We start from the raw sequence: 25,537 nt of genomic DNA, 5'->3' as shown, positions 1-25,537 counted from the left end.
TATAGGTTATTACAAGACATTGAATACAGTTCCCTGTGCTACACAGCAGGTCCTTGTTGGTTATCTATTTTATATATAGTAGTGTGCATCTCTTAATCCCAAAGTCCTAATTTATCCCTCCCCCAACTCTCCCTTTTGGTAACAATTTAAGTTCATTTTCTATGCCTGTGAGTCTGTTTCTGTTTTGTGAATAAGTTCATTTGTATCATTTTTTTAGATTTCACAAATAAGTGATATCTCATGATCTTTGTCTTTCTCTGACTTACTTCACTTAGTTTGATCATCTCTAGGTCCACCCATGTTGTTGCATATGGCATTATTTCATTCTTTTTTATGCCTGAGTAGTATTCCATGTTGTGTGTGTGTCTCTGTATGTGTGTGTGTACACACATCTTCTTTCTCCATTCATCTGAGGAGACACCTATTCTTATATCTAACATTCCCATAACCTCTAATCTGATATTGAAATATAAGAACTAAACATTATCACAAGAAATAGCTTAATAGAGAACCTTTGACTATAGATACTCCTCTTTGTTTTTGCAGTTTTGACAACAACCAGGAAGTGTAAGGTACTGTACAACTGCAAAGTGACGGAGGACAGAATAGGCCACCCTAAAATGTGCCCCTTGGGCATGTGGATTATTTTGTGCTAAAGACAATCAAGACCCTGGGATTCAGGAAAAACGTTTCTCCCCTTCTACTGCCTAAAAGAATTTAGATCGTGGGGATTGGCCCAGAAAGCAAGCAACTACCAGAGATAGCGTTTTATCTGCAAGACTCAGCTGCATCGCGGGGCAAACATCTGACCACCAAACACCTGCTCTTCTTAAGCTCCTCTGAATTGCCCTCCTCCCCTTTGAAGCCCCAGACTCCCTTCATGTCTTAGCTCAGGACGGCAGATAAGCCTCAACTGCTGAACTGCCTCTGGGTTTATATTTTTAAATGGGACTCCAGGACATACGAAATTCAATTTGTTTTCCTCCTATACGCTGTCTTATGTCAATTTAACTATTAGAGCAGCCAAAGAACCTGGAAGGGCAGAAGGAAAATTTTTCTCCCCTACAAGAGAAAGTCAACTTACAAGTTAACTAAAAAAATCCGCAGAACCATCCCTGAGCTACAGTCCTAGGAGGACTGCAAGTCGGTGCCTTAGGAACACTCGGGGTCTAGCCAGGGGTGGGAGCAGAGGCCAGGGGTGTAAGAGTACACCGGGAACCAAGCATCAGGTTCCCCAACTCAGCTGCCATCAGAGCAGCACCGAATGTATCCGTGGGATGTACTGGGCTCCTGCTGAAGAGTCACTTGAAGAAAGAGTTCCAGGGTTTTAAAAAAATAACAAACAAAACCCACCATTGTGCCATATATTAACAATCCCCTCTGCTTTCATTAATTCTAACTCACACACACGTTATCACAACAAACAGGTACAAAGCCACCTCCAAAGAGGTTGTATAATTCATCTTTGAAGACAGAGGGACTCTTATGAGTACTGACTCTCCCAAAAGTGCCACATTTTCATCCCCAATGTCCAGAATTCTCCAGGAGAAGCCCTGAATCCCGGATGCAGCAGTATGCGTGGAGGGTCGAAACAGTCTTTAAAACAGTAAACTGAACACACACAAAACATTAGTTGGGCATCTCCTACCCAGCGGAGTGAAGAAGGTCACTGACGAGACGAGGAAGCCCAGCACGAGTCCGACACACAGCAGGCAGGGTGCGAGGACCCCGAATCGCCACCACACGGCGGCCAAGAAGACCCCACCAACGCTTCCAGCGACGGCGGTCAGCGCCAGCAGGACTGCACGAGGGGAGAGGAAAACCGGGGATCAAAGGCCGCCTAGACACACGGTGCTGTCCCCAGAGCCAGCCTTAGCCTTTCTGTCGCTCGGGTGCCGCGAAACCAGCGTGGGAAAGCCCTCTCCAGGGAGGGAGCCTCTCGTCTGAGGCTGGAAACCCGCTGGGAAGCTACACCCCCCAGGTCCAGCGACAGGCGGGGCTTGGCCCAACATACAACTGGGACTGAGGAAGAAGGGGCGACAAGCACTCTGTTCAATGAGACAAGGAAGGAGTCGTCGTGTTGTTTTAAGGTAAAGAAAATCTTAATGTTCTGAAGCTGGAAATGTCATCTCTTCAATACGCCACACAGCTGGAACACAAGTGGATAATCAGTATGGCCCTTCGTTTCCCTAAGTACCTGAGAATTCACCACGCGGATGGAGAACCCGGAAGGGAAGGCGTGAATAAGAAGCTGAGGGAAGATGTGTCGAGCACGGGCGGCCCCTTACTTCACACACACAGGAGGACGTCACTCTCAGCTCTGGGCCAACGTAGGAGAGGTGGGTGTCAACACGGCACCTTCTTTCTGAACCCTCAGTCAAGCGAGATGTTTTTCACTTACCATCGTACGTCAGAGGGGTCAGTCTTGTAATCAGTATGTAAAAGAAGAATCCCACGAAGATAAAGCCCATGAAGAATAGTTCTAGCAGGAAACCACCAGGGAAGGGAAAAAACAAAAGAAAACAAAACAAAAAGCCACGAGCTATGGTTAAGTAGTCCTTTTACAACGCAGTTTAAATGTCTAACCTACAAATACATGTTTAAATTCCCAGAAGGTACACATGAGGGCATTCAGAGAAGAGAAATAATTATCTAAAAGGCAGGAAAAATGTCAAAGCCATTGGGAGGATATGTTATTATTAAATGAGTATAATATTAAAGTATTAACTGTAGGATACATTTTCTTATTTATAGGTCAATTTTAATTGATAAGGTAACTTAATTTTGTGGCTCATTTTAATATATTTATACTTCCTACTTAAAACAAAAATACTACTTTTGTCATTGTTTCTTTTTTTTCTTAACTTTTTTTTATTGAGTTATAGTCATTTTACAATGTTGTGTCAAATTCTAGTGTAGAGCACAATTTTTCAGTTATACGTGAACATACATTCATTGTCACATTCACTTTCGCTGTGAGCCACCACAAGATCCTGTATGTATTTCCCTGTGTTACACAGTACCTTCCTTTTGTCATTGTTTCTGATCAGAATCAAATACTAAATTTCAATTCATTACATGAGCAACAATATAATTTGAAAGATTAAAAAAATATATATATATATATATGTAACAAAATATTCCAAAGCAAAATGTGACTTTTTGTCTTCTTTAATTCATCCTTTCCTGTTGAGGATAAACATCAATCATTGTCCTCATCCACTAAAATACCTTAGTAATACCTTTGGGATCATGCACACAGCTCAGTAATTAAATTCTGTACTATAGAATCATTCTACACTTTGAGGAATTAAATATTCTTCACGATTTTCTCAATCAAGAAAAAAAGTATAGTAATAGAGAGAGGAGTTGCTATTTCAGTTCATTAAAGCAAGTTTGAAGAGTTTTTATAAGACCAGGATTAGGTTCACTCTCCCATTGATTCTCTGATCACCCCTTGTTAATGAATTAAATAAGGATAAGGTTTTTTTTTTTTTTTTTTAGTAATTGCAAACGTTAGTGACATAAAAGGCAGCCCAAAGAATTCAAATCAATTTAATAGCATAATATATATTCTACTCCCCACACTGGGTTTCACTGAGCAGATTGCGGAGTTCCCATGTGCTGTCTGAACCTCCCAGGACTGAGCAGACATTTCAAACTCACTGTCCACTGCAGCCTTGCAGCCTAAGTTATATGAAACCCTGCCGATCAACATGAGCAAAACCCACATATATTTGGACACAGACGTCCTGATTTCTAACCTCCGTTATCTTTGGTCAACTAGCCAATCTAGCAACTGAAGAAGTTCGATGCGCAAATCAAATTTTATTCTCCTCCTAATAAGAGGAGGTTGCACTCCATTGCTGAGAAAAGAAAAAATAAAAATGCAGAATAACCCAGCAGAATCTTTACTAAAGACCCCAGCCACAAATCCATAAAGACAGTGGAGATAACCAGCGGCTCATGCTCCTTACAAGTCAGAAATTCCCCAAGAGCGTTTTAGAAAAAAGACCACGAGGCATGTAAACAGCTACATCAGACAAGATACCTGTTTTCCAGAATCTGTGTCCAAAGAAACAAATGAAGAGACCAAGCAGGGCAAAAAGAGTGAAGAACACTTTGGAAGACACTCTTCCTAAAAATAGTGAACATTTAGTGAATGATACATCCAACTTGATACATTGCAGTTAATCAATATAGAGCAAAGTTTCAAGAAAAAAGCAAAGTGAACTGACAGTAATTTATTCCATACATAAACAATTTATATTACAAACACTCTTTCCACCCCTGAGGAATTATTCTAGCTGGGCAATGAATACCAGTGGCTGCTGGTATACTAAAAAGAGAAACCAGACAGTATTGCTTCCTGACGGGCATCTGCAGCACTAACTCCGACATATACCTGGGGGAAGGAGGTGGGGGAAAGAGGGAAAGGAGGAGGAGAGAGAGTGTGCCTGCAACAATCAGTTCTGCTTCTTCACAAATAGACTACAGGAGACAAAGGAGGGAGGGAGGGGCGAGAACTAAGGCTTCAAAGAGATTTAAGAGACACGTCAACTAAACATAACGGTCAGACCTCATCAGAAACCTGACTGAAATAAACGAACAAAAAAACTGCAAAGCAATCAAGGCAGGCTCCCAGGTGGGGGCCTCTGCTGGCTGTCCCCTCTGCCTACCCCCACCCTCCCCCAGCCATGTGCATGGCTCCTTGCCTCTCTTGGGTCTTCACTCAAATGCTACCTGTGCAGCAGGCCTTCCCCAGCCATGCCTTCTCCAGTTCTCTTGCCCTCACTCGTTCTCTCCCTTTCCTATTTCATTTTTGCTTCTTAGCCCTCATCGCTTATCTCAGATACTGTATATTTTACAGAAGTACCTTGTCTGTCTCGTTACCACCCCCCCCCCACTAAAATACAGGTTCCAGGAGGGCAGATATGTTGTTTCTTTTGTCCGCTGCTGTAACCCAGTGCCTAGAACAGAGAGGGCAATAAAGGAAGGGCTCAGGAGATGTGTGTCGAATGAATGAATGAGACAAACGTACTTTAAAAAATTCTTAAGCTCCGTACCAGTTGATAACACCTGCAAAGCTAAAGAAGAATTGTCACAGTTTAAATCCATATACTCACCCAGGGAAGAACAATTACCCTCTGTTGTCACAAAACTGCAAGTGTACGTGTGAGCAGGAACGTAGGCAGCAGACGTATTTAGAAATGGATCCCGAACGATGACATTGTAAATGACACCTTGTCCCCGGAGGGAGGAGAAAGAAACACTTGTCTTATCATTTGCTGTTAGGGTAACCACCTAAAGCCAAAAATAAAGCGTGATTAGTGTTTGGATTTCAAAAAAAACCATAAACAAATTCCACAAGCTTTTCTATTATAACCGCACCTACAGGTAATATTAAATTCGAATATTAAAGTATAATTCTTGTTTAAGATACACACCGACCCATCTGGCTTTGTCAAAAGACTGTCCTACACGGTCTGCATGTGCTGATATGAATCACCTCTTACACAAAATGCATTTAAAGCTTTCGTATAGCATTAGATGTCCATAATTTAAGTAAAATGTCATATAAATAATGGGTAAATGTTCATCAGGACAAAGTAAAAAAGTTTTTCTCATCTGCTAGATTGTAAATGATGTTAAGGGCAGGCATCTGCTTGATCTTGTTAACTAGCCTCCCCTGAATACTTAGCGTGGTGCTTGGCACAGTTAAGTGGCCAACAAAACATTAGCGATCGCTGCGAGCTACGAACCCACGTAAGCCACGTGGGCTAACATCTCAGAGAGAACTCCCATTTGTCTTTGCCTACCAGGTTCTGAAATGAGAAAAATTACATATAGCTATGTTATGCTGTCATCTTTGGCTTCAAATATTCCCTTTGAAAGGCTGTTTTTTAGATAGGCAATACATGTAACAGAAATAAAAGCCCCGCCCCCACAGACATCATAGCCCTAATACACAGAGTATCAGAAGTAAATAATTAGGAGCCTCTGAGAAAACTTCTACCATATAAAAATAGTGCTCAACCTTCAAAAACTTGTTTTCTGGGCCAAGAATTGGTCAAGCCCAACAAAAATGTTAACACTACCTCCTACTCTCCCAAGTTTTAATTACGAGACATCCAACTTGAGAGAAATACTGAAAGAATAACATGATGAATGAGTTACATCCCACCACTTAGAGGCAACAATTGTGACTATTTCACTGTATTTGCTTTTCTGTGCCTCCCTCCTACTCCCCCACCCCTCTCTTTCTCTCTTTTAATTTTGCTGAACCATTTTAAAGTAAGTTATGGGTATTGTGACATTTCACTTGTAACTCCTTCAGCATGCATGTCCTAACACCGTGTTTCTCAAACTTAATGGCCTATGAGTCACTGGGGAGCTTGTTAAACACAGACTCAGGTTCTGTGGGTCAGAGGGGCCCTGAGATTCTGCTTTTCTGAGACTCTCCTGGGTGATGCACTGCTGTGCACGGATCTGCCACACCTTGAGGAGCAAAGTGCTGAGCACAAACATACTCTCCTATATGCCCACGATGCCTTAGCTCACCTAAGAAAATTAATAATTTCTTATTATCTAATACAGAGTCCATATTCAAATTTTCCTAAATGTCTTTTATAGCTGTTTTCTCCCCTTTAACCAAAATCCAATCAAGTTTCATGAATGGTGTTTATCTCCAGTCTCTGTAATCTAGAACAATCCTTCCCACCACCCTTCTCCCACCCGCCCAGTGTCTTCTGAGAGATGAAGGAAGTCATCTGATAGACTAGTTTTCTGGTACAGGGCTCGCTCTCAGCACGAGGCAATGACGACCCAGGTGACAGAGTAACGAAATGAGACCTTGCTCTGAGAGAGACTGGGCCCCTGGGCTAAGCACACACACCTTGTTTTAGTCACTTCTTTCTATGTAACCTGGTCATCGACAACCTCCTGGGAAGATCAGAGCAGTCCAGAGAAACTCTACACATAGACCATTAGACTAAAGGATGACCCGGGTATTAGACTGGCGTATCAGGCATCTTTTAAGACATAAAGATAAAACCTTGCACTCCAAATACGGACCTAAAGCATTAGTCTCAAATTTTTAAGTGCATAGGAATCCCCTGGGGAATCTCATTAGATGCAGATTCTGCTTTAGCAGGTCTGGGGTGGAGTCTTGAGTCTGCAACTCTAAGAGACTCCCAGGTGAAGCCAATGCTGCCGGCTTGTACCCCACGCTCGGAGGAGGAAGAGTTTTCAGGGCTTAAAAAGTTCGGAGAAAATTTTTGCTCCAAGTTGGAGACTTTGGGTTTAAACATTAATGATAATGTTTATATCCATAAATAGTTTCAGGTTATTTTTTTCTCGAAACACTATATAACCTTTATACTTGCCAAAAGTTTTTATCTAACAGTTATGGGAGTACGTAGAAAACCACCACCCACTTCCATCCATAGCTCAAGATTACCAGGTCATACATGTGGCTGTAACTAAAACATAACAAGGCGGAGGGTACAGCTCAGAGGTAGAGCACATGCTTAGAATCACAAAGTCCTGGGTTCAATCCCCAGGACCTCCACTGAAAAAAAAAAAAAAAGGTAAAACATAATGTAATTTACATGCATCTCCTCAAAAAGTCAGCACGATTTTGAGCTATCACTAGCAATGACGCCCAAAATGATAACAAAATAAAAGACAATGAGGTGAGAATCCCAGAAAGGCCCAGAAAACAGCACACACACAAAAGCTCCCGGTAGCTTCTCCCCTGCTCAACTCTTATAAAAGTGTCAGGATCTGGCCACGCAAAGGAGGGGAATCAGATTTACCTTGACAGCACTGGCCTTCACCTGCGGCACCTCGGCCATCCTCCGCAGGTGCCTGAGCAGCGCCTCCTCGGTGAGGTCGTTCTCGGGCAGAAAATACTGGTAGACATCGTACTGCAGCCTCCACCTGGAGCCCCGGCCTGTCTGGATATCACACGGCGTAGGGTCCGCGCCTCTAAAGTCAACCAACAAAACTAACTGAGCATCACTCTCGTGCGGGGCAAGTCTCATCTATGGGAAGGAACCAAAAGCTCGAACGTCACACTTCTGCGACAATTCTGAGTGTGGCATCGGGAAGAAAAGAGAGGTGGTAAGGTTAAATAACCAGATGTGCCTGTTGGGCAGGCCGAGCGGATGGCCAGCTTTGCCATTTGTTAGCTGTGTGCCCGTGGGCAAGTCCCTTAACCTCAACAACCCTTGGGGATCCTTTCTGGAAAATAAGAACAACAGCCTCTTCTTCGTAACATCCTTAGGATTAAATGACAAAGAACAGACAGCACCCGGCACTGGAAGATGCCCGGGGGCATTCAAGTGCTGCTCAAATGTCGGCGATCATCACGATCATCACCGTTAAAGTAGAAACCAGGGCAGACTTTTAATTAAAATATTAAAATCCTCACAAACATGTAGGAGTGTTTAATGCCTCCAGAATGCTTTCCATATGTAAAACTCTTTGCGAAAAAAACTGAGATGTACTTCTAAGCTCCTAATAAAGACTCAACATCTGGCTCTTCGTAAGAATGGGGGGAAACAACATTCATTGTAAAGGAGAGCTCCAGTACTAGCAAGAAAGCTTAAATTACTTCCATTCCAAACAAAAACATGAGACAATTCAATTTTCCTAAAGAGAGCTATTGATTTTGAAACCTACACAACAGCTAAAAGCAGTTTCAGGAGATGGGAGACAGACGTACCTCGCATAGCCTAGGTTTGCTGGGGCGAATTTGATAGTTGTTTCAAAGAAATTATATTCCAAGTAAATGTTGGGATCGATATCTAAATCAAACTCCAAATTACAGCCTCCGGGGATAGGATCTGGATGGAAAATAAGAAAGTCACTTAACACAGAATTCTTTTTTGGGGGGGTGTAGGGGGGAGTGGTAGTTAGGTTTATTTATTTATTTAGAGGAGGTGCTGGGGATTGAACCCAGGACCTTATGCATGCTAAGCATGCGCTCTACCACTTGAGCTACACCCTCCCTCTTAACACAGAATTCTTTGTATGCAAATCATACGCAGATAAACAGAACCCCACTCTCACAAGAACTCACAATACAGAAGTTAAGTAGAGAGCTTCAAGTTTTGTGCTACCTCATGGACCAAGGGGAACGTTAACTGAGGTTACAAGCCATAGAACAGGGGTTAGCAGATCTTTTCTGTAAAGGGCCAGATGGTAAATATTTTAGGCTTTTTGGACTTGATGGTGTCTGTGGCAGCTACTCAACCCTGCCCCTGTGGCAGGAAAGCAGCCACAGATGATAGTAAACGAATGGACTGTGTTCTAGTAAGACTTGACATGCAGAACAGGCAGCGAGCTGGATTTGGCTTGTGGTCTGCAGTTTGCCAACCTCTGCTCTAGAGTCAAAAAAGTCAGCACAGACAGAGATTCTTAAGCTGGGGGTCCAAGAATCGGTTTCAGGGGCTCCGTGCACACTCTGAAACTGCATGCCAAATGCTGCATGTGTGCATTTCCTAGAGGGCGAAAATTTTTAATAGAAGAAAAGTGTCCACTCTCCATCTGACCCTTTCAACAGGGAGAAAGATGGTGTTATCCTCAGCACTGGAAGAGTCTCTGTGTGCATATAAAAGAGTAAAAATAAAAGACCTCAAGGACCCCAAGACCATGTATTGGAATAGTACGTGTATGTTTAACCAAACACAAAATACATTTGGGATATTTAATTTACGCTAACAGTGTGCTCAAAACAGCTCTTCTTTTCTTATTAGGAATGCTATTCATGACTTTCAAGCATGACAAAGCTTAAATCACTTGACATTCGTTCAACTCCAAGCCTGGTGGACTCAAGTGGAGAGGCTGACAGAAGACAAAACAAGGTAAACCAATTTAAAGACTTTTTAAGAGCTCAACTTCATACACTCATCCAATCACTCCCACGGTGGGGTCTTAGATTCCATAAACTGTTGGAATCCTGCAGATCGGGAATAGAGACACCCAGAGTGCACAGGTTTCAGTATCACGGGGAATCTTTCTCAGGATTCTGGGCTCCTCTCTCACAGTCTCCTTTGCCTGCATTTACCAATATTTACCACACCTGGGAGAAGGATATGTGTTGTAACTGACGCGCCACTGTTCATAGATTTCCTTTGTACACGGACCTCAGTGGAAGTTTGAAGTATAGCGGCTTTTTGTAACTCAGGTAATTACCCTTCTGCTACAGATGACATTATCTTTCTTCAACTCCAACCACTTTTTGGATTCTACCTCCTTTACTAGCAATTGCTCCCTCCCCTTCCCTTTACCACCAAACTTTAAGAGTATGTAAATTTCCTCATCTCACCTTCACCCCTCAATTGGGATTATGTAGTTTGCATCCTCGCTGTGCCACAAAAATGATGCTCACTCAAGGCCACTGCTGACTCTGGATCGTGCCAGCACACGGACACTTTCAGTCACCTCTCCTGACCTCTCTGCAATGTACTGTTTACCACTCCTACTTCACGCAGGACGGCCAGGCTCTTCTCTTATCTCCCTGTCTACTTCTCAGTCTTACGATTATTCTTCAGCAGTTAGCATCCCCCAGAAGCAGTGCCTGGCATGTGGTAGGCACGATCCAGTTATCTGCTATTATTTCCCCCCTAAATCTCTACGTTTATGCCTGGACAATCTCACTCACTTCCGTGGCTTTTACTAATAGCTATTCAGTTGGCTATCGAACCCCACTCCTCCACTCCAGGCCCTTAAACTGGCTACTACGCATGCCCATTCAGATATCCTACAAGCAGCTCAGGTGCATTGTGTCCCAAACTTATGTCACTATCTACCCCACTCCAACCCCCTGAAACATCCAGCACCACCACAACCCTATCTCCACAGCTATTCTGCATCACTATCTCCCAGCTGCACAAATGGGACGTCTACGCTCCCCACTTTCACAATCCATAACCACTGGTCATTATGTCCTTTCAAGTCTACTTTCCAAACACCTCAAATCCATCCGCTTCCCTATCCCCCACTCTTGGCCTCTGTTCAGATCCTCATTTCTCACTTTGAGTCCTGAATGCTGGGCTGTCTTGACTCTGCTATGTCCTCTCTGATCCACTCCCCCCACGGCTTCTAGAGTTAACCTTCCAAGAGATGAAATGCATCGATCACATCACTCCTTCATTTAGAAACACTCTACGCTTCCTCAGAAGCGCCCTCAGAATAGAGAGCAAACCTCACATTGAATACAAGGCCCCTCACACTCTGGCTCCAGCCATATCCACTATTCACCATTCTCCAAATATCCCAATCTTCTTCTATGCCCCCCTCTGCCTAGAATAACCACCTAATGTGTTAAGGATCATGTCCTGTCTTTCTGTGTCTTCTCTTTCTATTACAGGTTCCCCAAGGGCCACCTAAATGTTTTCCAAATGAATGTGTCCCTACAAGGACTTTCAAGCATCACACTGTCTGTCTCCCTTGCTCTTAAAATGTTTCTGATTCAACATATTATACTCGTAATAATTATGTTTAATAGGATTATAGTTTCCCCTAAATTTTCATGAACAAGTCCTGCCTTCTGGAGAGTAACAGGGAGTCAAAGATAGACAAGTTAATGTTAACCACTATATATAAAAATAGATAAAAAAACAAATTGCTTCTGTATAGCACAGGGAACTGTATATTCAGTATCTTGTAATAACGTTTAATGAAAAAGAATATCAAAATGAATATATGTATGTATATTCATGATTGGGACATTATGCTGTACACCAGAAATTGACACATTGTAATTGACTATACTTCAATCAAGAAATAAAAAAAAGAAGAAGAAAGACTAGTTACCTCTTTCTGAGTAGGAGAGTGGGATGGCCACATTCTGGACAGGCTTAGCATCTAAAGTCGCCAAGTGCCAAGTGCACATACTCTGCTCTGGTCTAAGAATGAAAACCAGTCCTTTGTCAGTGCCTGTTTCCGAGGCATTGGGAAGGAGAGTCTGCCATGAGAAAAGAAGAGTCATCATGAATTGGGAGATTTTAAAGTCCAGAGCTGACCTAGTGTGCATGCCCTGTTCCAAATCTTCTCAAAACAAAAAGGAGTAAAAACAGACCTTCCTTAAGCAATGAAAGAATTCTCTACACCTCTATGCACTCATACGTACACATGGAGAGAACTAGTTAACATATATGCTCTTTGATCAGGAATGGCAGATACACAGTAAAATTCCCAAGTTTTCAATCTCTTCCATTAGGATTTACTACGTCAAGTACTAAGACTACTGTGGGAAGGACTATTGTGTGAATGACAAACCTAAAACAATTTAGTAACGAGTCTAATGGCCTTTGCTCAAGAGGAAACTCCCCATGGGCTGGGGGAGGATGATGCCTTGTGAGCTGTGGAGCACTATTCCCAAGGAATCTGGGGCATGAACTAGTTTTATAGACATCAGAAGGGCATGATTGGCTAGGAGGCTGGAAATTTCCTTAGAAGGGGAGCAAGTCCTGATTTCTAGGGTGAGGCGACCTTGCTGAACTGAGTTGGAGGATGGTGATTGGTTAGGTTTTCTTGACAGAGGTTCCCTGTAAATGCAGGCTGACTTAGATTTGGATTTGGGATGTGGGCCAGGCCACCAGGCCAGCCTCCATCTGTGGTCCTGATATACAAACTAACTTGACCAATACCAAGACGAAAGGCTGAGCTCTGCCCCCAAGGAGTTCAGTTTTTGGAAAGCTTTTTTAAAAAATTTGAGTTGTGATTGACATAAACCTCATATAAAGTATACAAGTAAGTTTTGATCAACGTAGACTCCTGTAACACCATCACCTCAACCAGGACAGTCAACATGCACATCGCCTTCTTTGTGCCCTGCTCTTACCCTTCCTCACGCCCCCTCCACTCTCCCATCCCCTGCCTCCACCTGCTTGGAAAGCTGAGTGGGTAACAACACACTAAGTTAAGAGGTAGTAGATTCAGAGTGCTTTCTTAGAGCGAAGGAAATGGGAAGAAACAATTGCCAGATGGGTTTCAGTTTGACAAGCATAAGAGAGAATGACCCAAATACTAACTGAGGAACTACAGGGTCCACGGTTTCAGTGAACCCACTGCTAAGATGACTCAGAAACCCCAAAGTGCCACACTTCACCAAGATGTCTCCACCGAAACAGCTCTCTTCACACAGACCACTCACTTCCAGGGCCACGTGCGCCTCTGGTTACCATCTTCTCAGTGGTATAAATACGGCGGGAACTAAAGGCAGCCCAGGAAGGAACGTGACTAGGGTTGAGGATAACTAAGACCCTATCTGCATGAAAACTGAAGCCCAAGATGCTGTTCATACAGGCCACTTTTGTCACATTAGTTATACCAACATCCCTTTATCCAAGTTCTGTGTCCTCAAGTGCAAAAATAGGCATTAGAACTACTTTGTTGAGCTGTTGTGAGAATTACATCAACTATATTGAAAATTAAATGCAAGGGTTCCTCATAGGAGCTCCAGTGAGTTTCCAGAGGTGCCCATGAAATTACACAGGTGTAGCCACGCATTTTGCCAGGTGGAGAGTCCAGAGATTTCAACAGATTCTAAGTCTATGGCCCCAGGAGCATAAGGCATTTATATTTATTGCATGCCTACTGTGTGCCACCACTGGCCTAGCACACAGTAGGCATGCCATAAATACAAATGCCTTTTTTCTCCATTCTTTCTCTTCCTTCAAATGTTGTCTTTGTTGTGATGTTGTTAAGAAAGAAATCATCTATGTGCCATCTATGTTTCCTATGTAAGGGCCTGAATAGAAAGTTTCCCTTTGCATTTAGAGCCAGAAAAAACTTGGCTTCCCCTGAAGAACTGACATGTTTCTTCCTTGTAAGAAAGTTATAAAATTGAACATGCTTTGATTTCTGTTCTGGCTGCAAAGAACTCTGGCAAAATCAACTATGGGTCATAGACACTGTTATCTCTTCAATTAACGTAATTTATTCCTTCCTCTCTTTCTCGATCAAATTCTTTCATTTCTGGTCTATGAAGACACTACACACACACATGCACACACAGTTTCAAAATCTCTGTGGTAGAGGCAGAAAGGCAGGAACAAAAAAATACAAAATATTTAGTTTGAAAGATACTATAACCAATGCCCATAAAATATATACCCATTGGACTAAGACAGCTTTGTTTAGCAAATTCCAGAGTATCAGAAGGTAGGCTTAGGACAAATAAAAAGCACAACTTATGCAGAATGAAATTCATTTATTAGTCTAAGAGGTCATGTAGACTAAACAGAAACAGATTTGTAAAAAAAAAAAAAACATTCACACTGAAGACAAGCCCCCAAAATGTGGAAATGGCTTTTACAGAAGTAATTCTCCGTACTTACCTCAGAAAAAGAAATTGTTGTATTCTGATACTGTGAGTGTGTCTGGAAAATGAGAAAAGTCACATTGCTGGAAATATGACGCAAGATAGCTTCCTCTGGAGAGGGCCTTTTGAGCGTGAAATATCTAAATTTCCCCACAGAAAATTCAAGAAGACCTACAATGGGAGAAATGTTTCATTGTAACATTTGTACCTCTAAGCGATTTGTAGAAATTACATACTTAAATATACACGCAGGGCTAATTTAATCCTCAGAAAAACCCGTTGAGATTAATATTATCATTACTGACCCCATTTCACTGAGGAGGACAATGGAGATTCAAAGGGGTGACACAGCCCACCCAGGGTGACTGGGTGGAGCTGAGAACTGAAATGGAAGAAAGGTTATTTCCAAAGATGCGAACAATACTTAACGTCCTGAGGATGCTCAAGGACCTGGGCTCCCAGAGCCCAGCCCAGCTGGTAGTAGCAATAACATCTCCATTCGGAACAGGGTCTCTGAATTTAAGGATTAGTAACGCTGATGAGCTACTAACAATCATGAATGAACAACAAGTTCATACTGTACAGCACAGGGAACTATATTCAATATCTTGTAGTAACATGATTAAAAAGAACATGAAAATGAATATATATATGTTCTCATATGATTGAAGTATTGTGCTGTACACCAGAAATTGACACAACATTGTAAACTGACTATACTTCAACAAAAAGATATTAAAAAAAAAAAACCAACCAAAAAAAAAAAAAAATCGTGAATGCACTGGTATTAGAGAACATGACGATCTAGTGATTTGTGAAGTCAGCCCAGCTGGAGAAACCCAGCTGCCTTCAGTTTGATCCCACCACTTACTAGCTGTGTGATCTTAGGCGAGTTACTTAATTCCCTTAAACCTCCATTTCTCCATCTGTCAAATGGGACTACTTTACCAGGCTTGCAAAGGAAGGTGCCTCAACATGGTCAAAAAATGTCTGCTGAGTGCCCACACCAGGTATTTTGTATACAGTCTCGAACCACAGGGCCTTCTGCAAGAAGGAGTTGTTTGTTCGTTTGTTTAAGGATTGAGTTCAGAGTCCACACAACAGACAGGCTGTAACAACAGCTGACACCTCGCTAGGTCTTTCCTGTCTGTCTACTCGCCCCCACTGCCTGCTTGTGTTTCACTCCCTCCCTCTGTGCCTTTCTCCCAGCTGCACACCCCTTCTTTCTTTTTCTGCCCTAATTCTCAAGGAATCCACTACAGAGGTTTGCTCTGACTTCTGTGTGGTTCTGGGTTCCCATCTCAGCCCCGCCCTATGGTCAGTGTATCTCCGCACATGGAGCAGAGAGGCATAAGCAGTCTTGGGGGTTCAAGAAAAGAAAGACTTCAATCTAGAATAGATGCAAAGGAGTTGATGAGGTAAAGGTTACTGTCACCAGAGTCCCACAGTGGAAAGATCATGTTCTATCTTAGAAGAAAATTAGAGTCAGTGGGAGCTAAAAAAACACTCCAGACACTAAATAACTTCCCAAATCATTCTTATGCACTGTTTCCCAAGAAGGCTAAATTTTTTCAACACTGTTTTCGTTGTTAACACATGCACTCCACCTGGATGATTGAAAAAAAAAAAAAAGATTATCAAGAAAGGCTAACCAAGAAAACTAAACAGAACATACAAATAGTGTTAGGGCTAGAACAAAGGTTAACAAATGTTCTCCAAACTCCATGATGTTATTATAGTACCTTCATGATTAACTTAATTTTTTAAGTGATGATAGAAAAAACGGTTATCTGTGGTTATAATTTAACTTCTAAAAATCCAGAGACTATTTTAATAGATGTGGCAGTGATGAATGAAGTATTTCTTATTTATATAAATAGAGAGACATTTTTAAACTTTTATGTGGGACCAAACTCCAGCCCAAAAAGAGGTAAAAATATTAGAGAGTGGCTAATAGAATCTATGGAAGTCTGGAAAATGTAGAGAGTTTTCTGGGTTTTTTTCAGAGGGAAATAAGGAAAACATTTTAACATTCCCTAGTCTTCCCATCATCACAATGACTTTATTAGGAAACCAAATTATACATAAAACTAAGTGGGTCTCAGTAGATGGCACTAAAAACCTTCCATGTTTTGCACTTTAATTTTGGTCCCATCTTTTCTCCATCTTCCAAGTCTCAAAACCATCCACAAATTCTAGTCTGTCAAACTAAGAGCAGTAGCAGTTTATTTTCCTAGGAATTAATTGGATTTCCATCCTTTAACTGTCCAAAGCACTCAGCTCATTTACCAGCCTGCCTTATCTAGTTACATTCTCAGTTTTTCTGTTTTTTTTTTTTTTCAGTCCCTCCCCCATTTCCTTTGACATTTGACATTTCATTTGACAAACATTCATTTCAGTACTTACGGACTAGTTGCTCTGCCTGGGTATTGTGACCAAACCTGATGTAAGTAAAATTCATAAAGGTTATGATTACTTATCACTTAAATTTGCCCTTAAGCCTAGCTTGGAAACTGTTTTAATAATCCTTATCAATACATGGGCTTTGAATTAAACTACTACCTGGAATCTTTACAAGCCCTGGAAGAGACTAAAGCTATCAACTAGTGAAGCCTTGGTTTTACCAAGTGTGACAGATTAACCTTGCCTTATTCTGTCACACAAGGGTGAAGATAAATCACAACTCAGAAATGCCTTGAGAACCAAAACTTTCAGTGATTTAAGACAGGGCCATAGAAATGAAAACATATTACTGAACAACTGGTAACTTAAAATAAGCAGGGGTATCAAAAGTAGGCATTCCTGGGAATGTATGTTAAATGATTTTTCTCTTCTTTGCACATTTCATTGTTTATCAAATTTCCATAGCGATCACGAGGTGTTCTCATCAGAAAGAAAATGCACAATTCGAAAAAAATCCTCCATCCTTGATGGTACTCAAAACCCGGATTCCACCTCAACTCTTCATCTGAAGTTTATCAAACAGGGACACACCCACCCTAGACAAAATGGTGACACTCTCAACATTTCTGTCACCTGTTTTGTTTTTCCCTTAAAATGGTAATATTTTTCCAGATCATATATAAGCCATATTAAAAAGAAAAAGGCAAGAAATGTAGAGAAAGCAAATTCCTGCAGCAAGTACACTGTACGGGAACAATCACTATTCGCAGTCTGGTATAGCAGGATTTAGGCAGATATCAGCATGAGTATTTCTACGCAGATGCATAAAGAAAGACACAAACATGTTTGGGCTAGCCCATTTACTAGACCTTCGGTATCCTTCCACATCAACACAGATAATCCTAGTTTTACCATTTTAAAAGCTATATAATATTCCAGTCTATGTAATAATGATTATTCAACCAGTCCCCTACTGATGAACATATAGGCTGTTACCATTCCAGCATGAACAAAAAATAAGAAATAAAAAAGTTCTATTTTGTGAAAGAGTATTCTAGAAAGTATACATATATATATATAGTATAATATATCTGGCAATAAACCTGTCAGAGATGGTTTTTGCTGTGACAGTGTAACAGATCAGCTTTGATCTTAAATGGTTAAAATACTTAAGAAGTCTTGTTCTAAGAAAATCAGAAATGAAAACAAATAGCTTCTGGGAGAATACATAATGATCAGGACCAAAAAATTAGTCCCTGCTTCTGACTCCAAGAAGAACACCTGGCATTTCAGAAGGTTACAACTTTCATCTATTACTTCCCAGATTTCCAAAAGCTTCCAAAAAGAGGATGAAGCCTCACCAACCCTCCTTCTCCAGTCAAAAGTCTGTAGCAAGAACCAGGCAGAAGCCAGATAACAAACGGGAGACACACTGTGCACATTACTCTAAAAACTGATTGCTTGACCAAATTAGTAGGAGCATTAAAAGCAAATACCTCTAGGGGTATATTTTAAGTGATTTTTTCTTTTCTTTACACATGTCTTTATTTTTCATCTTTTCTGTCTGTGCTTACGAGGTGTTCTTATTAGAAAGAAATTCTGATACAGTGGTCATCCGCCTTGGTTGTGCATTACAATTATCTGAAGATGCTTTGTAAAATATACTATTGCCTGGGCCCCTCTCCTGACCAGTTAAATAAAAGTCCCTGGGGTTAGGGTCCAAGTATCAATTAAAAAACAAGTACTTATTAAAATAACATGCACACAATGAGGTGCAGAAGTTCACGCTGCCAGGTTAAGAAACAGCAAGCATTTCCGAGGTCTTCTAGGGACCCCTTCCAATCACCACCTCTTCCCTCCTCCCCAGAGGTAACCCCTTTCCTAACTTCTAACACCACAGATGCGCGCAGTATTTTTTTTATTTTTTTGGAAATCTAATTAAATGAAATCATATAGCATGAATTCTTTTGTGTCTAGCCTTTTAAAAATCAACATGTTTGCAAGATTCATCCCCGCTGCTATAGTAATTATTATTCAATTTCATTACTATATACGTCATGAAATAAATATACCATAATTTATCTATCTATTCTACTGTTAATGAACATTTGGATTATTTCTAGTTTGGAGTTATCATGAATAACTCCATTCCGGTATTTTTTTGTATGTCTTTTGGTGCATATATACACATTTCTATTGGGTAAACTTATCAGTAGAAATTATCAAGTAACAGGGTAAACCTGTGTTCAGTTTTAGCAGCTACTCCCAAATAGTTACCTACAGGGTTTTGCCAATTTATACGCCTAGCAACTCGTGAGAAGGTAGTCCAGTTACCCAACTGTCTCACCAACACTGGGTAAGAACATGCTGTTTTATTTAATGGCAATTTAAATATCCTCTTTGTGAAAGGATCTGTTTCAGTCTTTTGCCCACTTTAAAAATTGGATTATCTGTCCTTATTGAATTTTAGGAATTCTTCAGGTATCACTGATACCAGTATTCTGCCAGATATACGTTACAAATATCTTCTCCCACTCTTTACAGCTTGTCTTTCACTCTTTTCTTACCTTGAGATTAACAGAAGCTTAAGGGTGTTTTTAATTATTAAAGTATAGCTGATTTACAATGTGGTGTTAGTTTCAGAGGGACAGCATGGTGATTCAGTTATACACACATACATATGTATTTTTTTCCCTTTGTCAGATTCTTTTCCATTACAGATTATTACAAGATATTGAATATAGATCCCTATGCTATATGGTAGGTCCTTGTTGTCTAGCTATTTTATATATAGTAGTGTGTCTCTCTTAATCCCAAACCCCTAATTTATCCCCATCCCCTTCCCCTTTGGTAACCATAAATTTGTTTTCTATAAGTCTGTTTCTGTTTTGTAAATAAGTTCATTTGTATCATTTCTTTTAGCTTCCACATTTAAGTGATACCTGTCTTACTTCACTTAGTATGATCTCTAAGTCCATCCGTGTTGCTGCAAATGGCATTATTTCATTCTTTGCCATGGCTAAGTAATACTTCATTGCATGTATATATGTGTGTGTGTATGTGTGTGTGTGTGTGTGTGTGTGTGTGTGTGTGTGTGTGTGTGTGTGTGTGTGTGTGTGTATACATACATATATACACACACCACATCTTCTTTATCCATTCATCTGTTGATGGACATTTAGGTTGCTTCCATATCTTGGCTATTGTAAATAGTGTTATGAACATGAGGTTCATGCATCACTTTGAGTTAAGAGCTTTCTCCAGTTATATGCCCAGGAATGGGATTGCTGGATCATATGGTAACTTTATTTTCAGTTTTTAAAGAAACCTCTATACTGTTCTCCATACTGGCTGCATCAACTTATATTCTGACCAATAGCATAGGAGGGACTACACCATTCTCCACACCCTCTCCAGCATTTATTATTTGTAGATTTTTTTGATGATGGCCTCTGACCAGTATGAGGTGATACCTTAAGGTAGCTTTGTATTTCTCTAATAATTAGCAATGTGGAACATCTCTTCATGTGCCTGTTGGCCATCTGTATGTCTTCTTTGGTGAAATGTCTGTTTAGGGTTTCTGCACATTTTTTAATTGGGTTGTTTTATTGATATTGAGCTGTTTGAATATTTTGGAAATTAAGCCCTTGTCAATCACATCGTTTGCAAATATTTTCTCCCATCCCATAGGTTGTATTTTCATTCTATTTATGGTTTCCTTTGTTGTGCAAAAGCTTATAAGTTTGATCAGATCCCATTTGTTTATTTTTGCTTTTGTTCCTATTGCCTTAAGAGACTGACATTCTCTGTATGTCAGACAATGTTCTGCCTCTGCTCTCTGCTAGGAGTTTATGGTATCATGTTTTGTATTTAAGTCTTTAAGCCATTTTGGGTTTATTTTTGTGTATGGTGTGTGGGTGTGTTCCAACGTCACTGATTTACACGCAGCTGTCCAGCTTTCCCAACACCACTAACGGAAAAGGCTGTCTCTTCCCCACTGTATATTCTTGTCTCCTTTGTCAAAGATTAATTGACCGTAGGTGAGTGGGTTTATTTCTCAGCTCTCTATTCTATTCCATTGATGATCCATAAGTCTGCTTTTTTGTTCCAATACCATGCTATTTTAATCACTGTAGCTTTGTAGTATTGTCTGAAGTCTGGGAGGGTTATGCCTCAGGCTTTGTTCTTTTTCCTCAGGATTGCTTGGGCAATTCTGGGTCTTTTGTGGTTTCATATAAATTTTAGGATTATTTGTTCTAGTTCTGTGAAAAATGTCCTGGGTATCCTGCAGACATAGTAGCCTTTACTGAAAACCGTTTCCCCACCGCTCGGCGATACCACCCTTCACGTAAGTGACCACATGTGAGGGTTTGTTTCTGAACCCTTAACGGCCTTCCATTAACATCAACACACTGTCTTAATTTCTGCTCCAAATCTGTTCTTCCTCTTCAAGACTACTTTGACTATTTTTGGTTCTTTTTCATTTCCGTATAAATTTTAGAAAGCAGCGTGTGAAATTCCACAAAAACAGCCTGCTGGGATTTGATCGGATGGCAATGAATGTATTAATTTAGGGAAAAATGACACCTTTATAATACAGAATTTTTCTAATCTATGGATTCGAGGTATCCCTCTATTTATTCAGTTTCTCAATTTATCTCAAGAATGTTGCCTTGTTTTCTCTGAAAAGATCGTTACATATTCCCATTATCATTATCCCTAAATAGTTCATGCTTCCTGATAGTATTGTAAATCTGCTTCTTCTTTCAAATGTCAATTTCTAGTTGTCTCTTCACAAACATGACTTTTTTCCAGGTTCTCCAGGTGATTCTAATGTTCAGCCAGGTTTGAGAACTTAACACAATGTTGGATGAATTTGGAAAGGAGAAATTCTTTTTTCTTCCTATTCTTAGTTATCTTTTTCTAACTTCTGTGTGAACATCCTTTGGCAGCGTTCCTCTGGCAAACTACAAGCCATTTCACAATTTTTATAGAAGATTGCATATTAAACAAGCCAGTTCAGGTTTGACCCCTGGCTTGTAGAGCTTTGTTATATTTGATGTTTCAGAGCCTCATATAGTACCAGGCACCTGGTTGTCATACATTAAACGTTTAGTAAATGATCGCTGACTTTTGTGACCTCAGGCAAGTAATTAATTCCTCCGGGCCTCATGGTAAAATCCAAGTAACTGCACTACGTACATCACTTGGCTGCTGAAAGTATCAAATGGAAAATTTTTGTAAATTCTCCAATACTATTGCAATAAAATATCATTATTAACTTTCATAAGCTTCCCAATGTTTCAGAGCCTCATCTCAAAAAAAAAAAAAAAAAAAAAGCTGGCATTCAGTATGGTCCTCCTCCAAATAAACTGTGGGAAGAAGAGGACAAACAGGTGTAAAAGCTCAGCACATCCATCATAAACATCAAGTTGCGAAAGTGCCTTCCACACAGTGACAAGGAAAAATACTGAAAGTCGAGACAGCTTTAACAGTCCAGCCGGGCAGAGACTGCCTTTACTTTCTACTCATAAAAACAGACATGACAAAAGAAGACAAGACTACAAAACACATCCTGAAGAGGTTCACAGGAGCTTAACTGCACGTCTCAGTCATCTGGAAAAGGAGTCATTAGAAACATTTTATGAGGGATAATTAGATCTTATGACTTGGGGAGTGGGTGGGAAACAGACAGCACATCAAACGGTATTACAGAGCAAATGGCTCACACCGAGACAGCACTTACGCTGTAGCTCCCCTCTAAAAAGCGGTGGCTCTGCTTTTTCAGCCCAAAATATTTTTTACCATCTGATCTGTAGCAGGGAACCCTTTTCTATTCTTCATAGCCTTCCTCCATTCCTACCCACAGCTACCTCTTCTTTCCAATAATTCCTTTCTAAAAAGAGCTGCCCAATCCTAGTATTTTCCTTTTCATTCTCAATCAGATCCTAACCTTGCAACTTTAGAAATTTCCAACTCTTTCCTTTTTACCATTTTCCTAAAGTGCACTCCATCCTTGGTGCTTTGACACAAGGTCAAATTCTGGGAAAGGTCTGTCAAAATGTAGGCTTCATAATTCTCTTCAGATGAAATATTAAGAACCAAAACAGTTCAGCTGCTTGGGCTGGCCGGCATTCAGCTGCCCCTCCCAATTTCTCATTGACATCTTCTCATGAATTTTCATTAGCTCTAGCAGGAGAAAGGAAACACAAAAGTGTACACACTTTTGAGAGAAAGAGACCTCTTGCAACTAACTACACAAGTGGCCTGCCACCTTACTGAAAGCACAATGGATACCACAAACTTGAGAAGGTTCAAATGACATTCTGCTCGACTCCAGTTACTAGGAACGCTCATGTAAGTTACTGGATATGACTCTGAAACAATAATAAAAGGACTGGGGACTGAGACTCCAAGAGAAAATTGTTCAGGTGTATGATTTGTCTCCTGTGCTGTTGGTCACAGAAAGCATCGTCCTCAGACATTCTAGGAACTCGATCTGCCACCTTCAAAGATCCACTTTGCTTCCAAGCCACTACTTAAGGTGTCAAGTTAGCGCTTCCTGCTAAAGATGGGTAAATCCTAACTTACAGCACTTGCTTAAGTTCAAGTTCCTACAGAATTCTCAAATAGAAATCCAGCCCTTTTCCAGGAGGATCTGGCAAGCCCTGAATTAAGTCTTCCTTAATTTTCACACTGCTCTTTATCTGACAGATGTGGAGAATGACAGCCTTTATTAACCCTCATTAGTTAAGTTCCCACATACTGCCCCTGTCCTGCACAGAACAACAATACTGATGAAAGGCCAAAATAACGTGGCTGAGGAAATATCGGTGCTGTAATGATAGAAAAGAGGGGAGAAACAGTGTCTGAAACACATTAATTTCTCAAATTACTTCCCTGGTCTGATCATTTGAAGACTCAATCTCTTGCATTCTTCACCATGGAAGAATGGAGACAGCCTTATGAGGGAGACCTTTATTTTGAGGGATGAGAATTCACAGAAGGAAGTGGAAAGCACCATAGTAAGTAGAATATTCTCTCTGGACGGCAGCTCTATAGAAGTGCAGGGTCATGAAATTTACAGCAAGACACACTTGGGTTTAATTGCCGCTTGTGCCCCTATTAGCTGCTTACTTGTGTAACAAGCATCCTCTTGGGCCTCAGCTTCATCCTCTGCTGGGGAGGACAGTAATTATCTTATAGGGTTGTGAGGATTAAATAACACTGCCATGAAAAGCACCTGGTACATGCTGCACGCGGTGAATGTCAGGGCCCTATGACAAACAAGGCTATTTTTTTCTGCAAAAATATAACTGCCCTTTTCAGCTTTGGCCTTAAGTCCTAGGCAAAAATTCTAGGATTCAGTGTGCACAAGGGCTTTTCAAAGATAAACATTTAGAAACACAATCAGATTATTCAGAAATTATGTTTCAGAACTACAACGAGTCTCTTAAGCTCAAAATAAAACCAAGAATGTGCTTAACCTCACAGAACAGCACATGATTATCAGCTTGGTACAATTAGCGCTTTTTACAGTTTATATTAACAAACCACCAATTACTGCTAAAACTCATTCACCAAGCACATGACCTATAATCTAAAGTCCTGTTCTGGGTTCACTTTTCCTCTGAAACTCCGTAGAGCATAACCAATTTGAAAAGGATCTAGATTTTGGAGTGTAAAAAAAACCCGCTGCAGCTTGGCGGGTCATCAACCATCAAACCCTCAGTTCTGCACCAAGCTTCGCTGTCCAGAGGCTCAGATCAGCCACTTGGGAGCAAAGAGGTGTTGGACAGTGTTAAATTAAACCTACAAACATGGCTGCGCCCTAAGGGAGCGAATAATGTGTCCGAACAAGAGAGTTGCCCATCTTCTCCCATTTCCCCAGCCTAAATTAGTAAATTAGGAGGTTGACAGTAAGGCCTCCTTAGCAAAGGGATTTTCCTTCTGCAGGAAAAGACCCTGATTCATTCCAGCTGGCTCTGAACTCACCGCCTCCCCTGCCAGGTAGACAGACCCTGGGATGGATTTTGACCTCGCAAGAAATGGAAAACCAACTTTGGGTTGCACAAGCGCCGCGCCCCGGACCTTACCCTCGCTCGAGTTGCCCACGGTCTCGGCTCCGCCGGCCGCCCGTGGCTCCGACGCCAGCACCGCCAGGACTAGCAGCCGAAGGAGCCCCATCGCTGCTCCGTCCGGGACTCGCCGCCGCGCGCGCGCTACCCCGGGGCGTCCGCGCCCCGCGCCATCGCTCGCCAGGTGCACACACCGCACACCTGCCAGCCCCGCCGAGCCGGCGCGCGCCCCCGCCCCAGCGGGAGGGTTCCTGTTCCGGCAACGAGCCCCGCAGCGCCGCCCCGCGCCTCCTCCCCCGCCCCTCACGTCACGGCGGCGGGGCCCCGGGGGGCGGGGGCTGGAGCGCAGGGGCGTGTCCGGGCGGCGCGCGCCCCTGGCCCGCCGGCCGCGCTCCCGGGATCCCCGCGCCCCCAGGAAGTTTTGAGGTGTATCTGTCTTCACTTACGAAAACCACCGTTCGAGTTAAAAAAATAACCCCTTCTGTTGTGGCCTAACGTCTCAAGGCTCCCGTTCCCACGTTTAACGGTCCTTTGCAAACAGAAAAAAAAAAGAGGAATCTGGTGCTCAAAACGCTAGAAATGATCGTTTCTCCCTGTCGCAATTGCCTTAGCTGTCCATGGAGATGTTGGTACGAAAATGCGGGGGCAGCGCTGTTTCTGCAGCGGTTGCTGCGCATTGGGGGGGAAAGTTTCGTTTTCTGGAAGCGAAATATCCTCGAAG

General features: G+C 41.6%; 1 protein-coding gene across 2 annotated transcripts in view; it reads right to left on the bottom strand.

Moving 5' to 3' along the window:
• The window catches only part of TM7SF3 (transmembrane 7 superfamily member 3), a 31,559-nt gene extending 6,455 nt beyond the window's left edge, over positions 1 to 25,104 (bottom strand). Inside the window, exons 1-10 of one of the 2 annotated variants that reach the window (XM_032472803.1) lie at positions 24,835 to 25,104; positions 14,352 to 14,506; positions 11,824 to 11,974; positions 8,729 to 8,849; positions 7,818 to 7,989; positions 5,127 to 5,304; positions 4,052 to 4,138; positions 2,402 to 2,482; positions 2,198 to 2,320; positions 1,649 to 1,801 (exon numbers count right to left, since the gene is read on the bottom strand). In XM_032472803.1, the coding sequence (XP_032328694.1) occupies positions 1,649 to 1,801; positions 2,198 to 2,320; positions 2,402 to 2,482; positions 4,052 to 4,138; positions 5,127 to 5,304; positions 7,818 to 7,989; positions 8,729 to 8,849; positions 11,824 to 11,974; positions 14,352 to 14,506; positions 24,835 to 24,925 (1,312 nt within the window). In that variant the 5' untranslated portion in view covers positions 24,926 to 25,104. The remainder of the gene's footprint in view (positions 1 to 1,648; positions 1,802 to 2,197; positions 2,321 to 2,401; positions 2,483 to 4,051; positions 4,139 to 5,126; positions 5,305 to 7,817; positions 7,990 to 8,728; positions 8,850 to 11,823; positions 11,975 to 14,351; positions 14,507 to 24,834) is intronic. The other variant, XM_032472804.1, reaches the window with a different exon arrangement.
• Positions 25,105 to 25,537: the final 433 nt, after the last annotated feature.

The sequence above is a fragment of the Camelus ferus genome, chromosome 34 (genome assembly GCF_009834535.1).
Source record: "Camelus ferus isolate YT-003-E chromosome 34, BCGSAC_Cfer_1.0, whole genome shotgun sequence".
In the NCBI taxonomy this organism is placed as follows: Eukaryota; Metazoa; Chordata; class Mammalia; order Artiodactyla; family Camelidae; genus Camelus; species Camelus ferus.
This window is presented reverse-complemented; position numbering and strand designations above follow the sequence as displayed.